The sequence below is a fragment of the Vipera berus genome (assembly GCF_964194415.1).
Source record: "Vipera berus genome assembly, chromosome: 6".
Classification (NCBI taxonomy): domain Eukaryota; kingdom Metazoa; phylum Chordata; class Lepidosauria; order Squamata; family Viperidae; genus Vipera; species Vipera berus.
The window spans coordinates 84,761,115-84,782,789 of record NC_138208.1 but is presented as its reverse complement, the minus strand read 5'-3'; the positions used below and the strand labels follow the sequence as shown (position 1 = coordinate 84,782,789).

Here is a 21,675-nt window from a genome sequence, read left to right as displayed (position 1 = left end):
TTTTTTTTTTGGCGTGGTGCTGGGATCAAACAGCTTTTCCCAGAGGTTGCGTGTGAGTTTCTTTCCTCACATTTTGGACCCTGTTTTGCTGCTCAGAGATACGATCCGAATGAACAGAAGCTGCGCAATATTGGTGTCAGTGACTCTGAAGCTCCAGAGAGGTTTTAGAGTGGTGATCGACAGCAAGCTGGAGCTCAGAGGTAAAACTTCCCATGTAAAAGGTTGCAGGTTTAATCTCTGGCATTTCTAGTTTAAAAGGAGCTTGGTGACAGGGGAGAGACCAGCTGGGAAGGACAGGTAGAGAGTGGGGATTTAGGATAACACGGGCCACGAAACTGTTTTAACTATGGGACTCTTAAAGCACAGAAGCCCTTACAGGGTAGTCCTTGACTTACGGCCACAACTGAGCCCAAAATTTCTGTTGCTAAGCAAGACGGTTGTTAAATGAGTCCATTTGCGCCGGGAGAAGAGGAATTTTGCTCTCTCTCACAACACCACCCCTCCCCCCAAAAAAAAGAGAAAATATGATAATATTTTCAACAAACTGCCTGGATTCTTAATGGATGCCAGGTATTTCCTGGTCTAATCAAACTACCGTACATCCAGGCTAGCATTTCAGGACACAGTTTTGACTACATTTGCTGTGCTGTGCGGATGGTAAGCACAAATCATTGTCTCTGGGTCCTATTTGTTGGGCAAAGTAGCTCCTGTGGGAGATACAGCCAGCTGGAAAAATAGCCATTTATTTATTCAATTTACCTGCCACCCATCTCTCCTAGAGGTCACTCTAGGTGGCTTACAACCAAGTACAGGTAGTCCTTGACTTACAACCATTTGTTTAGTGACCATTTGAAGTTACAATGGCACAGGAAATAAAATGACTTAGACCATTTTCCACACTGACGTCCCCATGGTCATGTGGTCAGAATGTGGGTGCTTGGCAGCTGGCATGCTTTTATTGCAATGGCAGCATCCTGGGGCCATGTGATCACTTTTTGTGACCTTCTATCAAGCAAAGTTAGTAGGAGCTTTGCTTGATTGTGACACAGGCCGATATAGGACAAGAAGCAACGGATGGAAACTAACCAAGGAGAGAAGCAACCTAGAACTAAGGAGGAATTTCCTGACAGTGAGAACAATTAATCAGTGGAACAGAAATTGTGGGTGCTCCAAGACTGGAGGCTTTTAAAGAAGAGATTGGACAACTATTTGTCTGAAATGGTATATGGTTTCCTGCCTGAGCAGGGGGTTGGACTAGAAGACCTCTAAGGTCCCTTCCAATTCTGTTATTCTATTCTATATAAATATGCCAAATAACAGAGAATGAGGTGGCTGGATGGAGTCATTGAAGCAGTAGGCGTGAGCTTAAAGGGATTCCAGAAGATGGTAGAGGACAGGAAGGCCTGGAGGAACATTGTCCATGGGTCACGATGGGTCGGACACGACTTCGCAATTAACAACAACAACAATGCCAAATAAAATAGGCTGGGGATCAACTTGCCCCAAGCTCCTTGAATTATTCAGAGATTTTTTTTTTACCAAAGCTATTTCTTGACCAGCAAGAGTTGTATTATGGCAAAAAAAATATTTCAAATAAAGAAACATGTTATATTTACTTATCACCATAGTCCAGCCAACTTTAGGCAGTTTATTTTTAAACGGTCTTTTAAAAGCAAAGAGGATGCATAGTTACACAAAAATGCAGTCCCAGCATTTTCCACTTTATTTAGTGGTCCACGACCGTAGAAAATCTGAGAAATTTCAATTTAAGCCAAATATTTCTCAGGTTCAGCGGCATTAAGATGTGAGGGTTTCAACTTCATCATGGCTGAAGAATTCAGGGAACTGAAGTCCACACATCTTAAAGGTGTCAAGTTTGAAAAACACCGGTATAAACTACGCCTGAAGTGAAATGCTGGTAGGATGTTGGTTACTTTCCTGCAGACCTTTTGGCTAGATTATTGGGTTAATTGCAGTCTTGCAATTATGATTTCCAACAATGTTTTCTGATTAGCAATGGTTCATCCTAGCACCAATACCGTTTCCCCCCCCCCCCCGCTACAATAAAAATATTAAAATTATTGGTGCTTCCTCTCTGCTCTTCAAAGGAACTTCAAGCTTTGTAAGATGGCTAAGGAGGCAGTGGGGATTTTTTTTTTTTAGAAAATAAACAGCAAATGAGGGGCAAAGGATGGCGCTTGCTGCAAAATAAGCATTTGGATGCGAGTGCCACTTCATCCTAAATTTCAGCGGATGTGTGCTACTGTGTATGCGGCTTTTGTTAAGCCAGTCAAAATATTCAATATTTAATTCAAATCAGAAGCAAATAGGAGTGCAATATGCAGCAAAGGTCAGATATGGAACATTTCCAAAACCTTTGCATTTTGGCAGGGGAGGTTGTGGGGGCTTTTGGGCTGGTTTTTTTTTTCCCCTCTCCATCTTCCTCCCTCTCCTAAAAGCCACCCGAGATTCAATTGGGCTGCAGATTTATTCCCGGTGGAAAATAATGCTGCCCACCAGTGAGATAGAAGCTGGTGTTTACTAATACTCTAAAATGAACAGCAGTCTTTTATGTCCTTGATCTGTGAGGAAGGACCCTAGAAGTTATTATGCACTGAGAAATCAAACCTCTGCAAGAAAACCCGAGAGTGTGCAGCTTGTACAATTGCTGTGAATTAGGAAAGCATATTAATAATAATAAAGTTGGAACGGACCTTGGAGATCATCTAGTCCAGGGGTCGGCAACCGGAAAAAGGAAAAGAGCCACTCAGAACCGGTTCCATCACACAAACAAAAAAGTGGGAGCCGCAAAAAGTGCGCGCGCGTGCGTCCACTCACGCGCATGCGCAAAATGGGAGGCATCTGTGCGGCGACGGGTCTCCCCTTTGGAGAGGTGCGCGCCGTCCCGTCCGGAGACCTGCTGCGTTCGTCAAACATTGACGAACACGGCAGCTGTGCAAACGGGATGGCGGCGGTTTGGAGAGTGCGCGCGCACCTCTCCAAACCGCCAGCATCCCGTTTGCACAGCTGCGGTGTTCGTTAATGTTTGACGAACGCGGCAGGTCTCCGGACGGGATGGCAGCGGTTTGGAGAGGTGCGCGCGCACTCTCCAAACCGCCGCCATCCCGTTTGCACAGCTGCCGTGTTTGTCAATGTTTGACGAACGCGGCAGGTCTCCGTCCAGGATGGCGGCGGTTTGGAGAGGTGTGCGCGCACTCTCCAAACCGCCGCCATCCCGTTTGCACAGCTGCCGTGTTCGTCAATGTTTGACAAACGCGGATGGCGGCAGCTTGGGAGAGGTGCGCGCGCACTCTCCAAACCTCCGCTATCCCGTTTGCACAGCTGCCGTGTTCGTCAATGTTTGACGAACGCGGCAGGTCTCCGGACGGGATGGCGGCGGTTTGGAGAGGTGCGCGCGCACCTCCGCCCTTCGGAAAGGTGCGCGCGCACCTCTCGGAACGGGCGGTGCCACTCTCCATTTGGAGAGGTGCGCGCACACCACTGCCCGTTCGAAGAGGTGCGCGCGCACCGGGCGGCTGGGAGCCGCAGGAGACGGCTCAAAGAGCCGCATGCGGCTCCGGAGCCGCGGGTTGCCGACCCGTGATCTAGTCCAACCCCCTGCTCAGGCAGGAAACCCTATACCATTTCAGACAAAAGGCTGTCCAGTCTCTTATAAACTTACAGTGTTGGAGCACCCACAACTTCTGGAGGCTGGTTGTTCCACTGATTAATTGTTCTGTCAGGAAGTTTCTCCTTAGTTCTAGGTTGCTTCTCTCCTTGGTTAGTTTCCATCCATTGCTTCTTGTCCTGCCTTCAGGAGCTTTGGAGAATAGCTTCACTCCCTCTTCTTTGGGGCAGCCCCTGAGATATTGGAAGGCTGCTGTCATGTCACTCCTCGTCCTTCAGTTCATTAAAGAACTGAAGGACAGACATACCCAATTCCAGCAACCGTTCCTCATATGTTTTAGCCTTCAGTCCCCTGATCATCTTTTTGCTCTTCTCTGGACTCTTTCTAGAGTCTCAACATCTTTTTTTACATCGTGGTGAAAAAAACTGGATGCCGTATTCCAAGTGTGGCCTTACCAAGGCATTGTAAAGTGGTACTAATACTTCACGTGATCTTGATTCTATCCCTCTGTTAATACAGCCTAGGACTGTGTTGGTCTTTTTGGCAGCTGCAGCACACAGCTGGCTCATATTTACGTGATTGCCCACTAGGACTCCAAGATCCCTCTCACAGTTACTACTATTGAGCAAGTTATCACCTATACCGGGGTAGGCAACCTTGGCTCTTTTATGACTCGTGGACTTCAACTCTCAGAATACCTGAGCCAGCATGGCTCAGCATGAAAACCTCTCCCTTTCCCCTCAGCATGGCTGGCTCAGGAATTCTGGGAGTTGAAGTCCACGAGTCATGAAGGGGCCAAGGTTGCTTACCTCCACAAGTCATAAAAGAACCAAGGTTGCTTACCCCTCAGCTATACTATAACTGTCCATTTGGTTTTTCTTGCCTAAATGTAGCATGTTTAAATTTTATTTCTGCATTTTTTTAAAAAAACAAACAAAAGAGAAACAGGAAAACTGTACACATCAGGGATGGCATAGGCAGAGTCAAGATCTTTATGAAATAACAGCAGATACGCAAAAAAAAAAAACTCTTCCTGGATGTCAACGCCAAACAAAAGACCGCATAATTCCCTTGCAAAATGGTTTCATTTTACAAAAAGGCTAAATGTATCTCTAAAATTCAAAGAGTTGGGTTTATTTTTTCTTCCTTTCTTATTTCCAGATAGCTCGGTGCTACTCACAGTTTAATTTGATTGGTGCTATAATGCCCTTAAGGGACGCAGTGGCTCAGTGGGTTAGGATGCTGAGCTTGTCAATCAGAAGGTCGGCAGTTTGGCGGGTCGAATCCCGAGTGCCGCTTAACAGAGTGAGGGCCTGTTACTCGTCCCAGCTTCTGCCAACCTAGCAGTTCGAAAGCACGTAAAAATGCAAGTAGAAAAATAGGGACCACTGCGGTGGGAAGGTAACAGCGTTCCGTGCGCCTTTGGAGTCTAGTCATGCCGGCCACATGACCACGGAGACGTCCTCGGACAAGTGCTGGCTCTTCGGCTTTGAAACGGAGATGAGCACCGGCCCCTAGAGTTGGAAACGACTAGCACGCATGTGCGGGGGAACCTTTACCTTTTACCTTTATAATGCCCTTACTTCGTACGACATACCTTTCAGCCGACCCTTGATTCTATCATATTCATACTCTGCTCTAGATGTTGCTTTTTGTTATTTACCTATCTCATTGCTTTGTTATTCTGTTATACATTTATTTGACTTCCTCTGGATCAACAAATATACTGTGAACATTCCCGCAGTTATATGTTTTCAGCCGTCATTCATATGTTTATCGGAGACTTGCTTAAAAGCAAACGTCTCGATTGCCCACCACACTGTCACATTGTATTTCCCAAATTTTGCTCATTATCATCTCACATACCTTTCAATCAGAATTCTGCCAAACGCATTTCCAGGGATGCTTAAACAAGCTGATCCCCTGCAATTTTTGCATTCATTCTTACAATTTTTCCTTTGTGGAAGCAAACAATAACCACATTTTTCCCCCAGTCATCAGGCAGAGCTACGGGCTTTCAGGTATACAGAAAACATGTTGAATATCCACTCTATAAACACACTTCATCCACATTTTAACATTCTCCAATTACATCAATTGCACCATCCACCCTTTAACTGCTGGTGATGACCTATAAAGCCCTAAATGGCATGGGTTCGGGTTATTTACGGGAGCACCTTTTGCCGGCGTTAACTTCCCATCGCCCTGTGCGCTCCCACAGAGGGGGCCTCCTCAGGGTGCCGTCGGTCAGGGAATGTCGACTGGCGGCCCCCAGGGGGAGAGCATTCTCTGTGGGCGCGCCTGCCCTCTGGAATCAGCTTCCGGTTGAGCTCCGGATGGCTCCCGACCTTCGCTCCTTTCGCCGTGACCTGAAGACTTGGCTATTTGAACTTGCTGGCCTGGACTGAGGGACTGGGATTTTAGATCTTAAATTTTAAAAATTTTAAATTTTAGTATGTTTTTATTGTTTAGGGCTATTTGATTTAATCTCATTTTAATTTTTATACATTATGTGTTGTTATAGTGTTTTAATTGCCCTGTACACCACCTCAAGTCCTTTCGGAGAGGGGCGGTATATAAATCTAAATAAATAAATAAATAAATAACATTTTTCAACATTCCCAAGCAGAATAACAGAGTTGGAAGGGACCTTGAAGGTCTTCTAATCTAAGCAGAAGACCCTGTACCATTTCAGACAAATTGTTATCCAATCTGTTCTTAAAAACCTCCAGGGTTGGAGCACCACAATTTCTGGAGGCAATTTTTCATTTATTTATTTTTTCTTGGCTATTTATCTGTTTTTCTTGGGTACCAATAGCAGCAGCAATTGGTTTCAAGCCTACTTTTCAATGTATCACTGTTATTTCCATGTAAGTTCCTCAAATATACCTTCTAGCGATTCCCCCACTTCAGTTTGATCCAAAATTACTTTTATTTTTAATTCAGTTCACTCTCCCCAAAGTGCCATATTTAGCCCTCTTCGTCAAGTTGCCAAACATATTTTTTATTGCTTTCACAATTGTTCTGCATTCCCTCAATATTGTTTCTACCTTGACAGTTTCTTGCTCTCTAGACATTTTTGCTTTATTATACCTACCCACTTATTCAAAAGCCATTTATAATGTTTCCCTGAACCATATCCAGAATGTTGCACATTTTTCCTAAAGGCATCTTACATTATCAACATTCACAGGACAGTAAACAGTAACTATTAATAACCATTTTCTACTTTTATATACATTCACCACCAAGTCATATGGCATCAATTCATACTTTTGGCACACAATAAAGGAGAATCTTTGTAGATTCAGGGTTGAAATGAGGGGTCCTTGTTGTTCTCTGAACCTGGTTGTTTTCTTGCAGAGGTTTCATTACCCAACTAGATAATAACATCAGTTTCATTACCCAAATTAGGTAATATCATCAGTGCTAGCGGTTTGCTATGGTGTGCTAGTGTTTGCGTAGCCTGAGGTGTGCCTCTCTGATCATGAGCCGAAACATCAGACTAGCACTGATTTATTTTTATTTTTTATTTTAATTCCACTTAAATCCCGCCCTTCTCCGAAGACTCAGGGCGGCTTACAAGCTTAGCAGTAGCCTTCATTCTATGTATATGCCTGCTTATTAGGGCTTTCACACACACCCCAAGCGGCATTATTACAAAGTCAGCTTAATTGCCCCCAACAATCTGGGTCCTCATTTTACCTACCTCGGAAGGATGGAAGGCTGAGTCAACCTTGAGCCTGGTGGGATGCGAACCTGCACTAATTGCAGGCAGCTGGTGTTACTTAAGGAGGCATTAGCCCACTGCTCCACCAAGGCTTAAAATGATGTTATCTAGTTTGGTTTACTGAACGTCTGCAAGAAAACAAACAAAATCAGAGAATACCAAGAACCCCTTTATTTTTGCACACATTTTAGCCCTCTCATTTATAATTCACTTCCTCACGTCTTCACTTCTTTCCACACCATCCTCCTCCTCCTTCCACAAGATCATTTTCATCTGGATCTCTCAGTTCCTTTTTCTTTCTTTTAATTTCACAGACATTCGGTGTTTCTTATTTTTTTTTCCTTTCGTTTTCTTTGTTGGCTCATACTCTTCAACATTTATTCTTCTTAACGTTCCATAACCTTGTATATTGCACGGTTGACACTCCTGGGTCATTGACTTCCCCTGCCCATCATGCTGTGGCTGGAATCTAGGATTTCACATAATGCTTTTTTGGTAAGAGTAGCCTTGTCTACTAGCCTTAATTGCACCCAGGACAGGACCAGGGGTGATATGATAGCAGTCTTCCAATATTTGAGGGGCTGCCACAAAGAAGAGGGGGTCAAGCTATTTTCCAAAGCACCAGAAGGCAGGACAAGAAGCAATGGATGGAAGCTAACTAAGGAGAAATTTCCTGACAGTGAGAACAATTAACCAGTGGAACGGCTTAACTTCAGAACTTGTAGGTGCTCCATCACCAGAGATTTTTAAAAAGAGAGTGGACAACCATTTGTCTAAAACAGGGGTGTCAAACTGCCAGCCCACGGGCCGGTTTCATCGTACCGAAGCCGTACCCACCCCATTGCCGGCAATGCAAATAGAGTCGTGATACGTCGTGACACGTCCCGTGACACGGCGAGTTTGATACCCGTGGTCTAAAATAATATAGGGTCTCCTGCTTGAGGAGGAGGTTGGACTAGAAGACCTCCAAGGTTCCTTCCAACTCTGTTATTCTGTTCCATGCAGCATCACTGAAAGCAATAAAGACAGTTTGGTCTTTATCAATCATTCATTCATTCAATCAATCAATCAATCAGCTTTGGGACATTTTGGCAATGTGTCACTCTACATGTTAGGTTCTCTAATTTTGAAACAACCTTGCAAGATAACTTCATGTTGAAACTAGCAGGCACCTACATCAACTCCAGATGCAGCTGTCTGCTCACTCTGAAATAAACTTCTCACCTTTCTTGTTTTTTATCATACGAAGAAGGCACCGTTCTTCTAAGTGAGCATCATACAGAGCTAAGGTTGTTGCTGTTGCAATGAGTGCTAAATATCAAACCTCAGTTGGACACTGTACACAGCATTCACCATATCCCATCCAAGAGATGCCTTTCCTCTGATCTATGAGGAAATTGTTCACTCGCTCGCTTAGCAGAGACAATATTTTGCCAGGTTCTGCCTCCTAAACCAACAAAAGAAATATAGGAGGAAAACACTTAGAATTGCTCGTGAACAGATAGCAATTGAACAACTGGTTGAATAGTAATCAGAAATACCAGAAATAGTAATCAGAAACACCAGAAACAGTAATCACAAATACCGATTTTCTCCATCGTGGTGAAATGTAATAATATATTGCTACTTCAGTTTTAGTCATTGTTTCAAAAGGTGTTGTAATTCTCTATATAGGAAGTTGACGAATGCGGGTTTTGTTTAGGTTCTTAATTTCTTCGTGATAATTTTTCCAACCCACCTGTTAGCTCACAATATAAAATCTGTGGTTCTTTTTTTCTTTTATGTTTTTTTTATAAATGTAGCGACACTACCGTGAAATTTGTACAATGGACTTTGCATGCCATTTTTCTGCCGCAGTTTACTTCATTTGTACAATAATACCATAATATAAAGGGACGCGATGGCTCAGTGGGTTAGGACACGGAGCTTGTCGATCAGATGGTCGGCAGTTTGGCGGGTTGAATCCCGAGTGCCGTGTAACAGAGTGAGCGCCTGTTACTCATCCCAGCTTCTGCCAACCTAGCAGTTCAAAAGCACGTAAAAATGCAAGTAGAAAAATAGGGACCACTACGGTGGGAAGGTAACAGCGTTCCGTGCACCTTTGGTGTCTAGTCATGCCGGCCACATGACCACGGAGACGTCCTCGGACAAACGCTGGCTCTTCGGCTTTGAAACGGAGATGAGCACTGGCCCCTAGAGTTGGAAACAACTAGCACGCAAGTGCGGGGGAACCTTTACCTTTACCTTTACCATCATATAAATGGGGTGCATTGACGCAACTAATGAAATATCTATCCTTGTGTGGCGATGCCACCATGGAACAGATAAATCCTGGTGATTTACTCCCTCTGTTCTCTGATTTAGTGGACTTTCCTCAATAACAGACATTCTACTTTACACATAGACTCCGTTACAGTGAGATTCTAGCGTATTTCTGTGTGTTATGCATGCTTAAAATGTACCTGTTTTTTATTTATTGTGTGAGCCACCCATGCTTTTTCACAGAGAGCCTTGCAGCTGCAAAGATAAAGCAGGGTTTGGCAACATTTACCCTCTAGTCACACCCTGTCCATGAGGATCTTTCGTTAAATCCACACTGATTTAGGCTGCCATCATGTGGTAACTCTCCCACAGGTCAGCATTTTAGTTACAGAGAATCACATAAGATTTTCTTTGTAGTAGGATGGCCGAAAGAAGGAGTAGGGGTGACACGATAACAGAGTTCCAATATCTAAGGGGCTGCCACAAAGAAGAGAAGGTCAATTTATTCTCCAAACCACCTGAAGGACAAGAAACGATGGATGGAAACTAATCAAGGAGAGAACCAACCTAGAACTAAGGAGAAATTTCAGCTAGAACAATTAATCGGTAGAACAGCTTGCCTCTGGAGTTGTGAATGCTCCGACACTGAAGATTTTTAAGAAGAGACTGGACAACCATTTGTCTTAATTGCTATAGGGCTTCCTGCCTGAGCAGGGGGCTGGCCTAGAAGACCTCCAAGGTCCCTTCCAACTCTGTTCTATTAAGAAGCTAGATCCCTGGATGAGTTTTAGCAGATTGGCAAAGATTCCTGTCTCCAGTTTTCTGAGAACAGCCAAGAGAGAGAAGCTGGGGAACAGAGAGTTCTAATAATGGTATGGATGCCCAAATCCTCAGTTTGCACTGCTTTCATGCCAAACTACTAATTACACCTACAGGGAGTTGCAGTTGGGAGTCTCCTGTCTTCCACAGAGAGGAAAACCAGCATTCTTTCCATGATCTGATTAAAAAGATAAAAAAAACTATCTGCAAAGGTTGCAAAAAAGGTCTGTTAGCCCCTTTTCCAGGGAACACAGTTTATTAAAAAGCATCCACTTTCCACAGCTCATTTAATTTGCATTGCACAGCTCAGGAAAGCTTCTGCTTTTTAATAACGGTTTTATAAAATGTGTTGAGACAAAATGCTGCTTACCAAACCACCTCCTGATCTTGGGGTACGGTAGACTATACAGCTTTTTTTCCTGGAGACCTACTCCTGATAAGATTGCAAAGTTGATGAGGTTTTTCTCATGTTTAAGGTGAGATATGTTACAAGCCTGGGGTGTTATGATTAATTTGATGTCAGTAGTTTGACTAGTGTTTCTCCTGACTTTGCTCTTTTTTGCTCCTGGAGGAGCAGTATTTGTAGCCCTCCTCTCCTGAAGGAGATATATGTCCCTAGACCAGTGGTCTTCAAACTCGGCCCTTTTATGACTCATGGACTTCAACTCCCAGAATTCCTCAGCCAGGCATGTGTGCCTGGCTGAGGAATTCTGGAAGTTGAAGTCCATGAGTCATAAAAGGGCCAAGTTTGAAGACCGTGCCTGGCTGAGGAATTCTGGGAGTTGAAGTCCATGAGTTATAAAAGGGCCGAGTTTGAAGACCGTGCCTGGTTGTGGAATTCTGGGAGTTGAAGTCCACGAGTTATAAAAGGGCCAAGTTTGAAGACCGTGCCTGGCTGAGGAATTCTGGGAGTTGAAGTCCACAAGTCATAAAAGGGCCGAGTTTGAAGACCGTGCCTGGCTGAGGAATTCTGGGAGTTGAAGTCCACAAGTCATAAAAGGGCCGAGTTTGAAGACCGTGCCTGGCTGAGGAATTCTGGGAGTTGAAGTCCACGAGTCATAAAAGGGCCGAGTTTGAAGACCCCTGCCCTAGACCAAATCATGCCTGAATGAGAGTGCAGCTAAATTCTCAAGTTTTTCCATCATTAGAAAACAAGTCATCCTGCCATAAAGAAAGAAAAAGACACCAGAGAGAAGAAAGAAGTAAAATCTGGGAATAGTTTAAGAGGAGGGGACATGATAGAAAGAGTCAGCTGTGGATGAATAGATGGAATGGTATGAGGGGATAACTTTGGGAGATGAGGAGAAGAGTTGCTGCCTAAGGAATGAACAGATAAAAGAGGAAGAAGCCTGCAGATGCTTAATGGTCAGAAAAAGTAACTTAGGAACGATCCACTCTGAGTTTACCAGGCTGTAAAAAGAGATGGAGGGAGATGTGTACATTCTGACTTGTGAAATCCTGTAGCCCTACAGTGGAGCTTTACAGTTAAGTAGAATTAGCTCATCTTATCCTATTTCCTGTCTGGTTTAGCTGGAAGGGCTAAAAGAGTAATCTTTGGTGGCCTGCATTGGAAGTGTTGCACATGGATTAACTGGCAAGGGAGCTAGAAGCCTAATGTCTCTGCTCTGTGTACAAAACTACCGTAATTATCCTTCGCAAATTGCCTTGGAAAGAGTTGTAGAACTTTTGTTTGAAAAGCAACATTGTAAGAATTTTAAATAACTAATAAGCTAATTGTATGTCTTTTACACCTAGTTTCAATCAGGAATTTTGCTATCATCTGTCTGTCTGTCTGTCTATCTATCCATCTATCTATCTATTTATTTATCTATCTATCTCTATCTTATCTATTTATCTCTATCTTAACTATTTATATCTATCTGTGTACACATACATGTGCATATATATATATATATATGTATGTATGTATGTATATATGTGTGTGGATAGATAGATAGATGATAGATAGATACACACCCACACCCACATATGATATACATATACATATGTATGTGTATGTATGTATGTATGTATATATATATATATATATATATATATATATATATATATATATATATATATATATATATATATATATATATATATATATATATATATATATATATATATATATATATATATATATATATATATATATATATATATATATGTTTATGTAAATTACTAACAAAGAATTAAGGGAGACTGAAATGCATTTCAAACTTATTAGTTTTCATCAGTCAGCCATACCCTTCTGAGATTCGAACCTGGGCTGATTGCACATTAGGCAGTTGTTTTTACCTCTTGAGCCACAGGATCTCTCTCGCTTTGTTAGCTTCTGCAAGGGGAGATATGTGTCAAATACTTGTTAACTATTTAGATTACCTTGCTAGGCCCCAAACATGGGGCAAATCTTTATTTCCTTTTTCAGCCTATCTTAAAGGCCATCGAACAGGCAGTAGTCACACCGGACAGCTCATATATTTATGTAAATTACTAACAAAGAATTAAGGGAGACTGAAATGCATTTCAAACTTATTAGTTTTCGTCAGTCAGCTATACCCTTCTGAGATTCGAACCTGGGCTGATTGCACATATATATATGTTATACACACACACACACACACACACACACACACACACACACACACACACTTATTTATTTATTTATTTATTAGTTGAATTTATATACCGCCCTATTCCCGGAGGACTCAGGGCGGTTCACAGGGCAGTTAAAACAGTACAAAAAGAGAATAAAATGGAATTAAATTAGTACAAGCCCACAATTCATAATAATAAAATTAAAATTTTAAAATTAATTTAATATAATTTAATATGATTTAATTAAAATACTTTAAAATTTAAAATCCCTCAGTCCAGGCCAGACAATTCGAACAACCAGGTTTTTAAGTCCCGGCGAAACAAGCGAAGGTCGGGGGCAGTCCGAAGCTCCATCGGCAGTTCATTCCAAAGGGCGGGCGCACCCACAGAGAACGCCCTCCTCCTGGGAATCACCCGCCAGCAATCTCTAACCTGGCTGGAAATTCTGGGAGCTTGAATCATATTATATAAGGTTGGAGTAATCTTGCTTGCTGATTTTAAAAGTGGAGCGTGCTTTGTGATGGTCCTTTTTCATTGGAGTTATTTATTTGTTTATCCCATCTCTACACTGCTTAAGTGATTCAGAGCCCTTCAGATTTAATGAGCTCCTCACCATTTCAATCACTGCACACTTGCAAATATTGCAACCGTTGCAGATCATCTTATAAATAATAAGTATAAATGGTCCTAGCAACTGTGACCCAGATGTTACAATCAACTACCGTTATAGTTTATCTAAGCAAAGAACATTTTTTTCTCAATTGCTTCCCAACATTTATCCTTCCTTCCTTCCTTTCCTTCCTTCCTTTTTTCCGTACAATAAGAAATAGAGTGCCAGAAATACTCTAGTGCTCTAATTATACAATGTCATTATTTAATTGAGATTGTTTCATCCTCAAACTATTTTGGAATGTCTTTTAGCCTTCTGGAAAGTCACCAAGAGCTATTAATCAGGTAGCAGGTCCATATCATGAGGGTCTACAGGGTGGAAGAAATGGGACATGAGTCTTCATGCATGTCATGACATCATCACATAAACAGTATGGATAAAATACTGTAGTTTGCACACAAAATAAATGTGTAGTGACATCATGGGCTAAGATGGACACCTGTGATCTATAAATTCAGCTTTTCTAGAACAAAATCTGTCTCCTGGGGGGGGGGAATATTACAAAATCCTTACCCCACGTTCTTCATCATGTATCAAAGACTAGTTAAGTCTGTCCATTTAGCCAAGGAAACATTTGTGGACCCAAGAGAAAAGAGTAAGCTTGACTGAACCAGGAAAATATTACCCCCTTAGCAGATTTAATCATGTCTCATCTTGAACATCCTCAATTGACGACACGTTGATCAGGCTCTGTCTGAGAACATATAGTTGAAAATAGACTTCATAAATGTACAGCCAGCTAGATATACTGTACTCTGATGCAGAAGATGCTGCAATGTTTGGATCCTGTATCACAATATCTGTTGCAATGTCCTCTTTGGGTTGAAAACAGCTACCAGCAAACAGGAACGAGTAACAGATGCTTTATTCCAGGGCTTTTCAACCAGTGGTACGGGTACCACCTGTGGTACATTGGCACCTGGCAGGTGGTACGCAACCATCCTAGAAAAATGGTAGTGCAGGAGGGGAATGAGCTGAACCAATGGCAGCACTGCACAAGCCTGAGCGAGAGACGGCTGGAGCTGCAGGGCTGTCAGGGCTGTTGTAAGTCGAGGACTACCTGTACTTCATCACTTTTTTTCTTTTGGGGGGGGTCATCAAGTTTTTGACACCTTGCTAGGCGACTGGTGGTACTGATGTTGCCATATCCTAAAAGTGGTACAATGGGTGAAAAGGTTGAAAAGCCCTGCTTTATTCCATGCAAAGAAAAAGTCAGCACTGGGAGCGAAGTGCTCCCAGCATTTTACATAGCCGTTCGGACTCATTGCCCCACCCCCAGTCCACAAGCCAGCATCCGGCGGGAAGACCACATAAGTGAAAGTTCAGGCCCTCTGTTCCCCTCCGGAACAGTCATGCAGGTCCGGCAGCTCCGTCCCACCATTCTGTGCTCTGTGGCCTGAGTTGTGGGGACTCCCCTCCCCACAGCCTCGGGGAGGTCCATACCTTCAGCCACGAGGACGCCATGGGGATTCTCCTCTCCACAGCATGACACTGAGCCATCCCGCGCCGCACTCCCTCGGCCATGCCGATGCCTCCACTGACGCCTTTCACTGACGCGCCAAACTGCCCGTCATTGCGGCCCCAACCTCTGCGGAGAGCGCCTGGCGTCCTGCAGGCATCCCAGCTGGTGAGGAGAATGGATGGGAGGCGGCGAGTCTGGAAGCGGCCCCGACCTCTGCAGAGAGCACCCGGCATTCTGTTGGCGTCCCGGCGACCCAGTTCCGGAGGAGAGCAGATGGGAGACGATGAGCCTGGAGCCGGCTCTGACCCCCGCGGAGAGTCCCCGGCTTTGCGCTGCCTCCCGGTGACGGCCGCAGCTGGTGAGGGGCTCGGGAGGGAAGTACCAGGCCGGGACAGGGTTTCGCCCCCCCCCGGTGTGTGTCGGCCCACGGGGCTCGACAATATCCTCCTAAAAGCAAGCAAAGGGGGGGGGGTTGTTTGTTTTTTGTTTCTGTTTGGTGTTTTTTTTGCAATACAGTCAGCAGGCAGAGGTTGGTTGGAGACCAGTTTGAGTGTGACAGCATTGCATATTGAAAATTCACTTAGCTGGAGAGATAAGTGCTTGATGGTGTAGAACTACAATAGCTGTTTCTTTGATAAGCTACGCTATCTCAGCAACACATTTTTGCTGGGTGGCACAGAGACTGAATCCAGTTTTAGATCATCCCTAATCGTTTTGGGTGGGCAAGAAAAGGTAGAGTAAATTATGTTAGCCCTTATGGTAAGACGGAAAAATATAAAATGCTTGGGTTTAGTTCTGCACTGTTCAGCCCTGTTATTTATTGGAATATGTCAGTCCTCTGAATTACACTATCATGAACTGAACTGAACAGAACAGAATAACAAGAGTTGGAAGGGACCTTGGAGGTCTTCTAGTCCAGCCCCCTGCTCAGGCAGGAAACCCTATACCATTTCAGACAATGGTTGACCAATCTTTTCTTAAAAACTTCCAGTGTTGGAGCATCCGCAACCTCTGGAGGCAGGTTGTTCCACTGGTTAATTGTTCTCACTGTCAGGAAATTCCTCCTTAGTTTTAGGTTGCTTCTCTCCTTGACTAGTTTCCATCCTTTGCTTCTTGTCCTGCCTTCAGGGGCTTTGGAGAATTTGCTTGACCTCCTCTTCTTCGTGGCACCCCCTGAGATATTGGAATACTTAATTTTCTTATTCATTGCACATTTTTCTTAAGAGTCTTTTGACACCCACCATTTTGCACTCTTAAATATTTTACTACAGAGCTTTTAGCATATGTACCTGCATGATGGCAATCTCTCAATGTCATCTGTGAGTTGAACAAGGTGCAAAGCGATGGTTTTTGTAATACCTACACTAGGGTCTCGGTGAATCTAGGGTTCAAGGAGGTTAACTTTTCAACTCTTCATGGCAAACGTTAAAAGGAGCTTGTACAGTGAACTACAAGCTCCTTTACATTATCTTTCTAATATAAAGAAATAGCGTTTCAAATTCAAGCATGACACTGCACCAAAAGCAAGGCGAAAAGAAAGCTGCATCTTTAGAGGAACTTAACGTGCGATTCGTCCATGTTTGTGCCTTTCAAGCAGTCCGTTTCCCAAATCCCAATCCCAGTGAGAATCAGCATTTGCACTTGGTTTTCATGTTAAGAAGGGGGGGAGCCGATATAAATAATCATCATTTCATTGGGATGCTGGTAGTTTTGTGCCGTGAAGCTCGCCCACCTAGGCTACAACCTTGGTGGAGCAGTGGGCTAATGCCTCCTTAAGTAACACCAGCTGCCTGCAATTAGTGCAGGTTCGAGTCCCACCAGGCTCAAGGTTGACTCAGCCTTCCATCCTTCCAAGGTAGGTAAAATGAGGACCCAGATTGTTGGGGCAATAAGCTGACTTTGTAATAATGCCGCTTGGGGGCTGTGTGAAAGCCCTAACAAGCAGGCATATACATAGAATGAAGGCTATTGCTAAGCACATTGATTTGTGCTTTAGATTGTAAGCCGCCCTGAGTCTTCGGAGAAGGGCGGGATATAAATGGGATTGGCCTGGTGATTGGCCCAAAGTCATCCAGCCAGCTTTCATGCCTAACTAAGGTGGACTTGAACTCGCATTTTTCCCACATTCTAGCCTGGTGCCTTAAACACTAGACCAGGGATCTTCAGACTTGGCCCTTTTATGACTTGTGGACTTCAACTCCCAGAATTCCTCAGCCAGCAGGCCTGGCTGAGGAATTCTGGGAGTTGAAGTCCACAAGTCATAAAAGGGCCAAGTCTGAAGACCCCTGCACTAGACTAGACCATCCAACACCTTGCCATGATTTTGACTCCTTTTCCTGGAGAATGAAGAAGACATAAATATTTCCACCCAGTGAAGAGAAAGTAGATAGCTGTGCTTTCATTGTAAAGGATAAATTTGGACTTCTGTGCTGCCAATGGAATTTGGCAAGAAGGTGGGAAGAAGAATTGGCAAACGCAACAACGCCTTTGGGGACTGAGTACTGGATAGATCCCTGATTACAGACACCACCACCCCTTTTATGTGTAGGAATAAATCTTCAGGCTGGAGAGAACTTCATTCAAACAATACCGTTGAGACTGCAGAGAATGGAAGCCGTTTCCTATGTGCAAAACCTTGCACTTTTTCTGAGTGAATGATTTTTATCGGACTGTTTTGATGGTGTTGTTCCTTTTTTAAGCTGCTTTGGATGGCTTTTAAGTAGAGAAGCTGATCGAAACTCTTTAAAGCGAAAGGAGTAAAACTTAATTCCAGTTATCCCCACAGAGTTTCAAAATGTAATGCCAAGGTAAATATGGGAAAGGCTGCCAGCTGAAGTATGAAATGGATCTCCCCACTGTGGCTTTGGCATGTGGTCAGCCATTTGGAGGGCTTAGAAATATTTGTGCTTGCTAATGTATAAAAATGACTTTGCCTCGGAACGTTCTTGCGCTTTAATTCATCAGCGGGGAGGGGGGGAGGAAAATGAAATAGCTGGAATGGAGAAAGGAAGGAAGGAAAATGGTTGCAGTTCTGCAGAGCTTCCAAGATTGTGTTGCATGTAAAGTTTAAAAATGGGCCTCAGCATGGAGATAGAAATGAAACAGTATATTTCCTAAGCTACTTGAAGCCAAGGAGGGGGGAGAGAAATATTCGTGTTTCAGTGCAAATGTACTCAGTCCATATTACCCAATCTATCCATCAGCTTTCCTCAAGCAGACATTGCATCTGTCTATTTGGGATAAGTTCGCCCAGAATTCACAGCCCTATACAGTATCTGGAAGGCATCCAGCTGGAGAAAATGGGAACACACCTATAGGTTGTTGTAATTTGTTTCCCAAATATAGAATAACAGACTTGGACAAGACTTTGGAAGTCATCTAGTCCGACCCCCTGCTCAGGCAGGAGACCCTGGGCCATTCCAGACAAACAGCTGTCCAGTCTCTTCTTAAAAACCTCCAGTGTTGGAGCATCCACAGCTTCTGGAGGCAACCCGTTCCACTGGTTAATTCTAATTTCTCTTTAATTTGAGGTTGGTTCTCTCCTTGATTAGTTTCCATCCCTTACCTCTTGTCCTGCCTTCAGGCGCTTTGGAGGATAGCTTGACTCCCTCTTCTCTGTGACAGCCCCTCTGTCAACACTCAAACATCCTCACTTGGTTTTCAGTTGCCACGGTAATGGGAGTGGGGAGATGTGTTCTTTTAGTTTAGACACAACAATAACTTTCCTGTGGGAACCAAGGTCAAGCTAGCTGAGTTTGGGGGGCTGGCCTTTCCGTTGCCCGCCAAAGTAGTGAATTGGGGATTGTGATTTATGACACATTGCAGGGGTGGGAAGTTCAACTTTTACCTTGTAGCCTGGAGGGAGGGAACTTTCAGTCTTGGTTTCACCTTTGTTTGTGCCGACACTACGTAGCCATTAAATGTGTTCTTTTGAGGAAAGCAATTGCCTCGGAGTTCTTATTTCTACTGGTCTCATCTATCGGAACCATGACATTCTCAAATATTGGAAAGACTGCTATCATGTCACCCCTAGTCCTTTCCTTACGTTATGATGCAGTTTGATCAAATGTTATTGTGCAGCTTGCAAGTCAAAGCAAAAACAATAAAGAAAAAAAATTGGGGAAATGATTATGTAGCTTGTAAAAATGCAAAATGGGTACGGACATTTCAGTACTGAGTTCAAATTTTAACAAGAGGATAAATAATTTTGATCAGTCTGACGCTATATATGAAGCCACATATGGGCTTCATGCTAGGCTAAGGTTGGACCTAATCCTATTGCCTGTTGACTAAGATCTTTTTAACAGTTGGAGTTTTGCAAAAATACTTGTGTGGTTTACCAATAAACCAGAGGAACAAAACAAGTGTGGTTTATCATTAAACCACAACCTGGACCAGGCAATCTTTCAGAGAACAATCTTTGGTAAAATTGATGACATGGACCAAGTCAGGAAGGGAAGAGATGATCAAATTAAATGTGTGAACTCATGCATTTAAGTGTGGGACTTGTTTAGAACTTATCCTAGAAATACGAAGCAAAGTGGTCAATAGATCACCAAGCAAGTGTTGAAAGAATAAGGCACAAGATAATTGGAGAGCCTGCATTAATTTGCATTCATTTGCATACCAGATAAGCCAGCTTCTTTGGGGAAATAAGCACAGTATTTGACTTGTAACCATGATGGTGAGGATTGCAAAAAATGTAAATTGTTACAATAGGGTTGTTAGATGCATATGTGCCACAAATGTCAACACAGCATGAGTGAAGCCCCACCTCTTTTTTTTTACATGTAACACATATCAAAAGGAGACAGGACTGCACATTTTGGCCTATTATCTTGATTTCTTTGGCAACTGTAGTACCTCACTGCCCAGCAGTTCCCTTATTATACAATAATAATGTACGTTCATGTGGATAATGCAAAAGCAGATGAGCCATAAGATCAAACTGTGACAAGTTCCTCTTTTTCTAAAAAAAATATCAGATAATAGAGCATTGGAATGTGTTGTTTCTTGGATGGCTGATCTGTTTAATAAGAGAGCTTTGGCAGACTTGAATCCACTCACCCAGCAAGACTATCTTGGGGGGGGGGGGCTGTTAAGAGACTTTCCCTACCTGAGATGAGGGAGACACGGACAAGGTGGCCGGCCTTCTCTGAGGTAGCCCCCACAGCTAGGAGCATTCAGAGGTCCTTAAAGCTCCCTCACTTTTCAAAAAACCTTTCAAGATAATTTTATTTCATTGGCTTCAGTTGTATTGACTTCCATCCTGGGGGGACATGGATATACTGATATTTATTTATTTATTTATTTATTTATTTATTTATTTATTTATTTATTTATTTATTTCTAATGTTGATTCATTCCTGTTGTTCATGGCTTTTTTTTTACCGTGTTGTAACCTGCTCACAGTCTTTGAGCTGGCTGCAAACACCACAAAATAAATTGGATCTCTCCATCCATCCAAAGCAATGTTACTTTTACAATGGCAGGCAAACGTTTTGTAAGAAATTAGGCGGGTTCAAAGAGAAATTTTGGAACGTCTCTACCCAATATGTTTAGGAAATGATGAGTTAGATCAGTGTTTCTCAACCTTGGCAAGTTGAAGAAGATATGTGGACTTTTAACTCCCAGAATTTTGGCTGGCTGGAGAATTCTGGGACTTGGTCCACACATCCAACTTGCCAACATTGAGAAACACTGACTTAGATCAAGAGCCATCTTGGCCCGCCTTCCGCAACACCGCTGCAACTTTTAAACTCTCCTTCATCATTCCTCACAATGGCAACGGTAGAAAATTTAGGGGCGGCGGGCGGGAGAGGAAAAACATTTGAAATGTGCTTGGTTTTGAGGTTATTCCAACCTGCGTTACTTTCTCTTTCCCTCTCTGTCGTCTGTTGTTTCCAGATGCATCATCCCATTCAGATGAAACCTGCAGATAGTGAAAAGTCCAACGGTAGGTGATAAAAGAATTTCTTATACCTAAACATATATATATATATATATTTGTTAATCCATTTCCTACCCCGCTGCCCTCACCGAAGACCCCTTAAGAGTGCTCACAGTAATAAGCCAAACACAATAATCAAACCAAAAAGCTTACCAATGAATTTAAACACCCCAGAAACAATAGGTTGTGTCAGATATTGAGAACTCTGTGCCAATACAGGTAGTCCTCGACTTAACAACCGCTCATCTAGTGACCGTTTGAAGTTACCCAGGCACTGAAAAAAAAGTGATTGATGACCTTTTTTTCACACTTGCAGCGCCTCCGTGGTCACCTGATCAAAATTCGGATGCCTGGCAACTGGTTCATATTTATGACGGTTGCCATGTCCCGGGCGGGGCGGGGGGAGGTCACATGATCCCCTTTTGCGACCTTCTGACAAGCAAAGTCAATGGAGGGAAGCTAAGATACGCTTAACAACCGTGTTGCTAACGTAACAACTGCAGGGATTCGCTTAACAAACGCGGCATGGAAAAGCCGTCAAGCGGGGAAACTG

At 43.3% G+C, this 21,675-nt stretch overlaps 1 protein-coding gene across 6 annotated transcripts in view; it reads left to right on the top strand.

The window, feature by feature from the left end:
* The window catches only part of CELF2 (CUGBP Elav-like family member 2), a 634,914-nt gene that overhangs the window by 504,116 nt on the left and 109,123 nt on the right, over positions 1–21,675 (top strand). For all 6 annotated transcript variants that reach the window (XM_081330781.1, XM_081330780.1, XM_081330779.1 and 3 more), the window contains one exon: positions 21,080–21,128. In XM_081330781.1, coding sequence (XP_081186907.1) covers positions 21,080–21,128 — 49 coding nt within the window. The remainder of the gene's footprint in view (positions 1–21,079; positions 21,129–21,675) is intronic.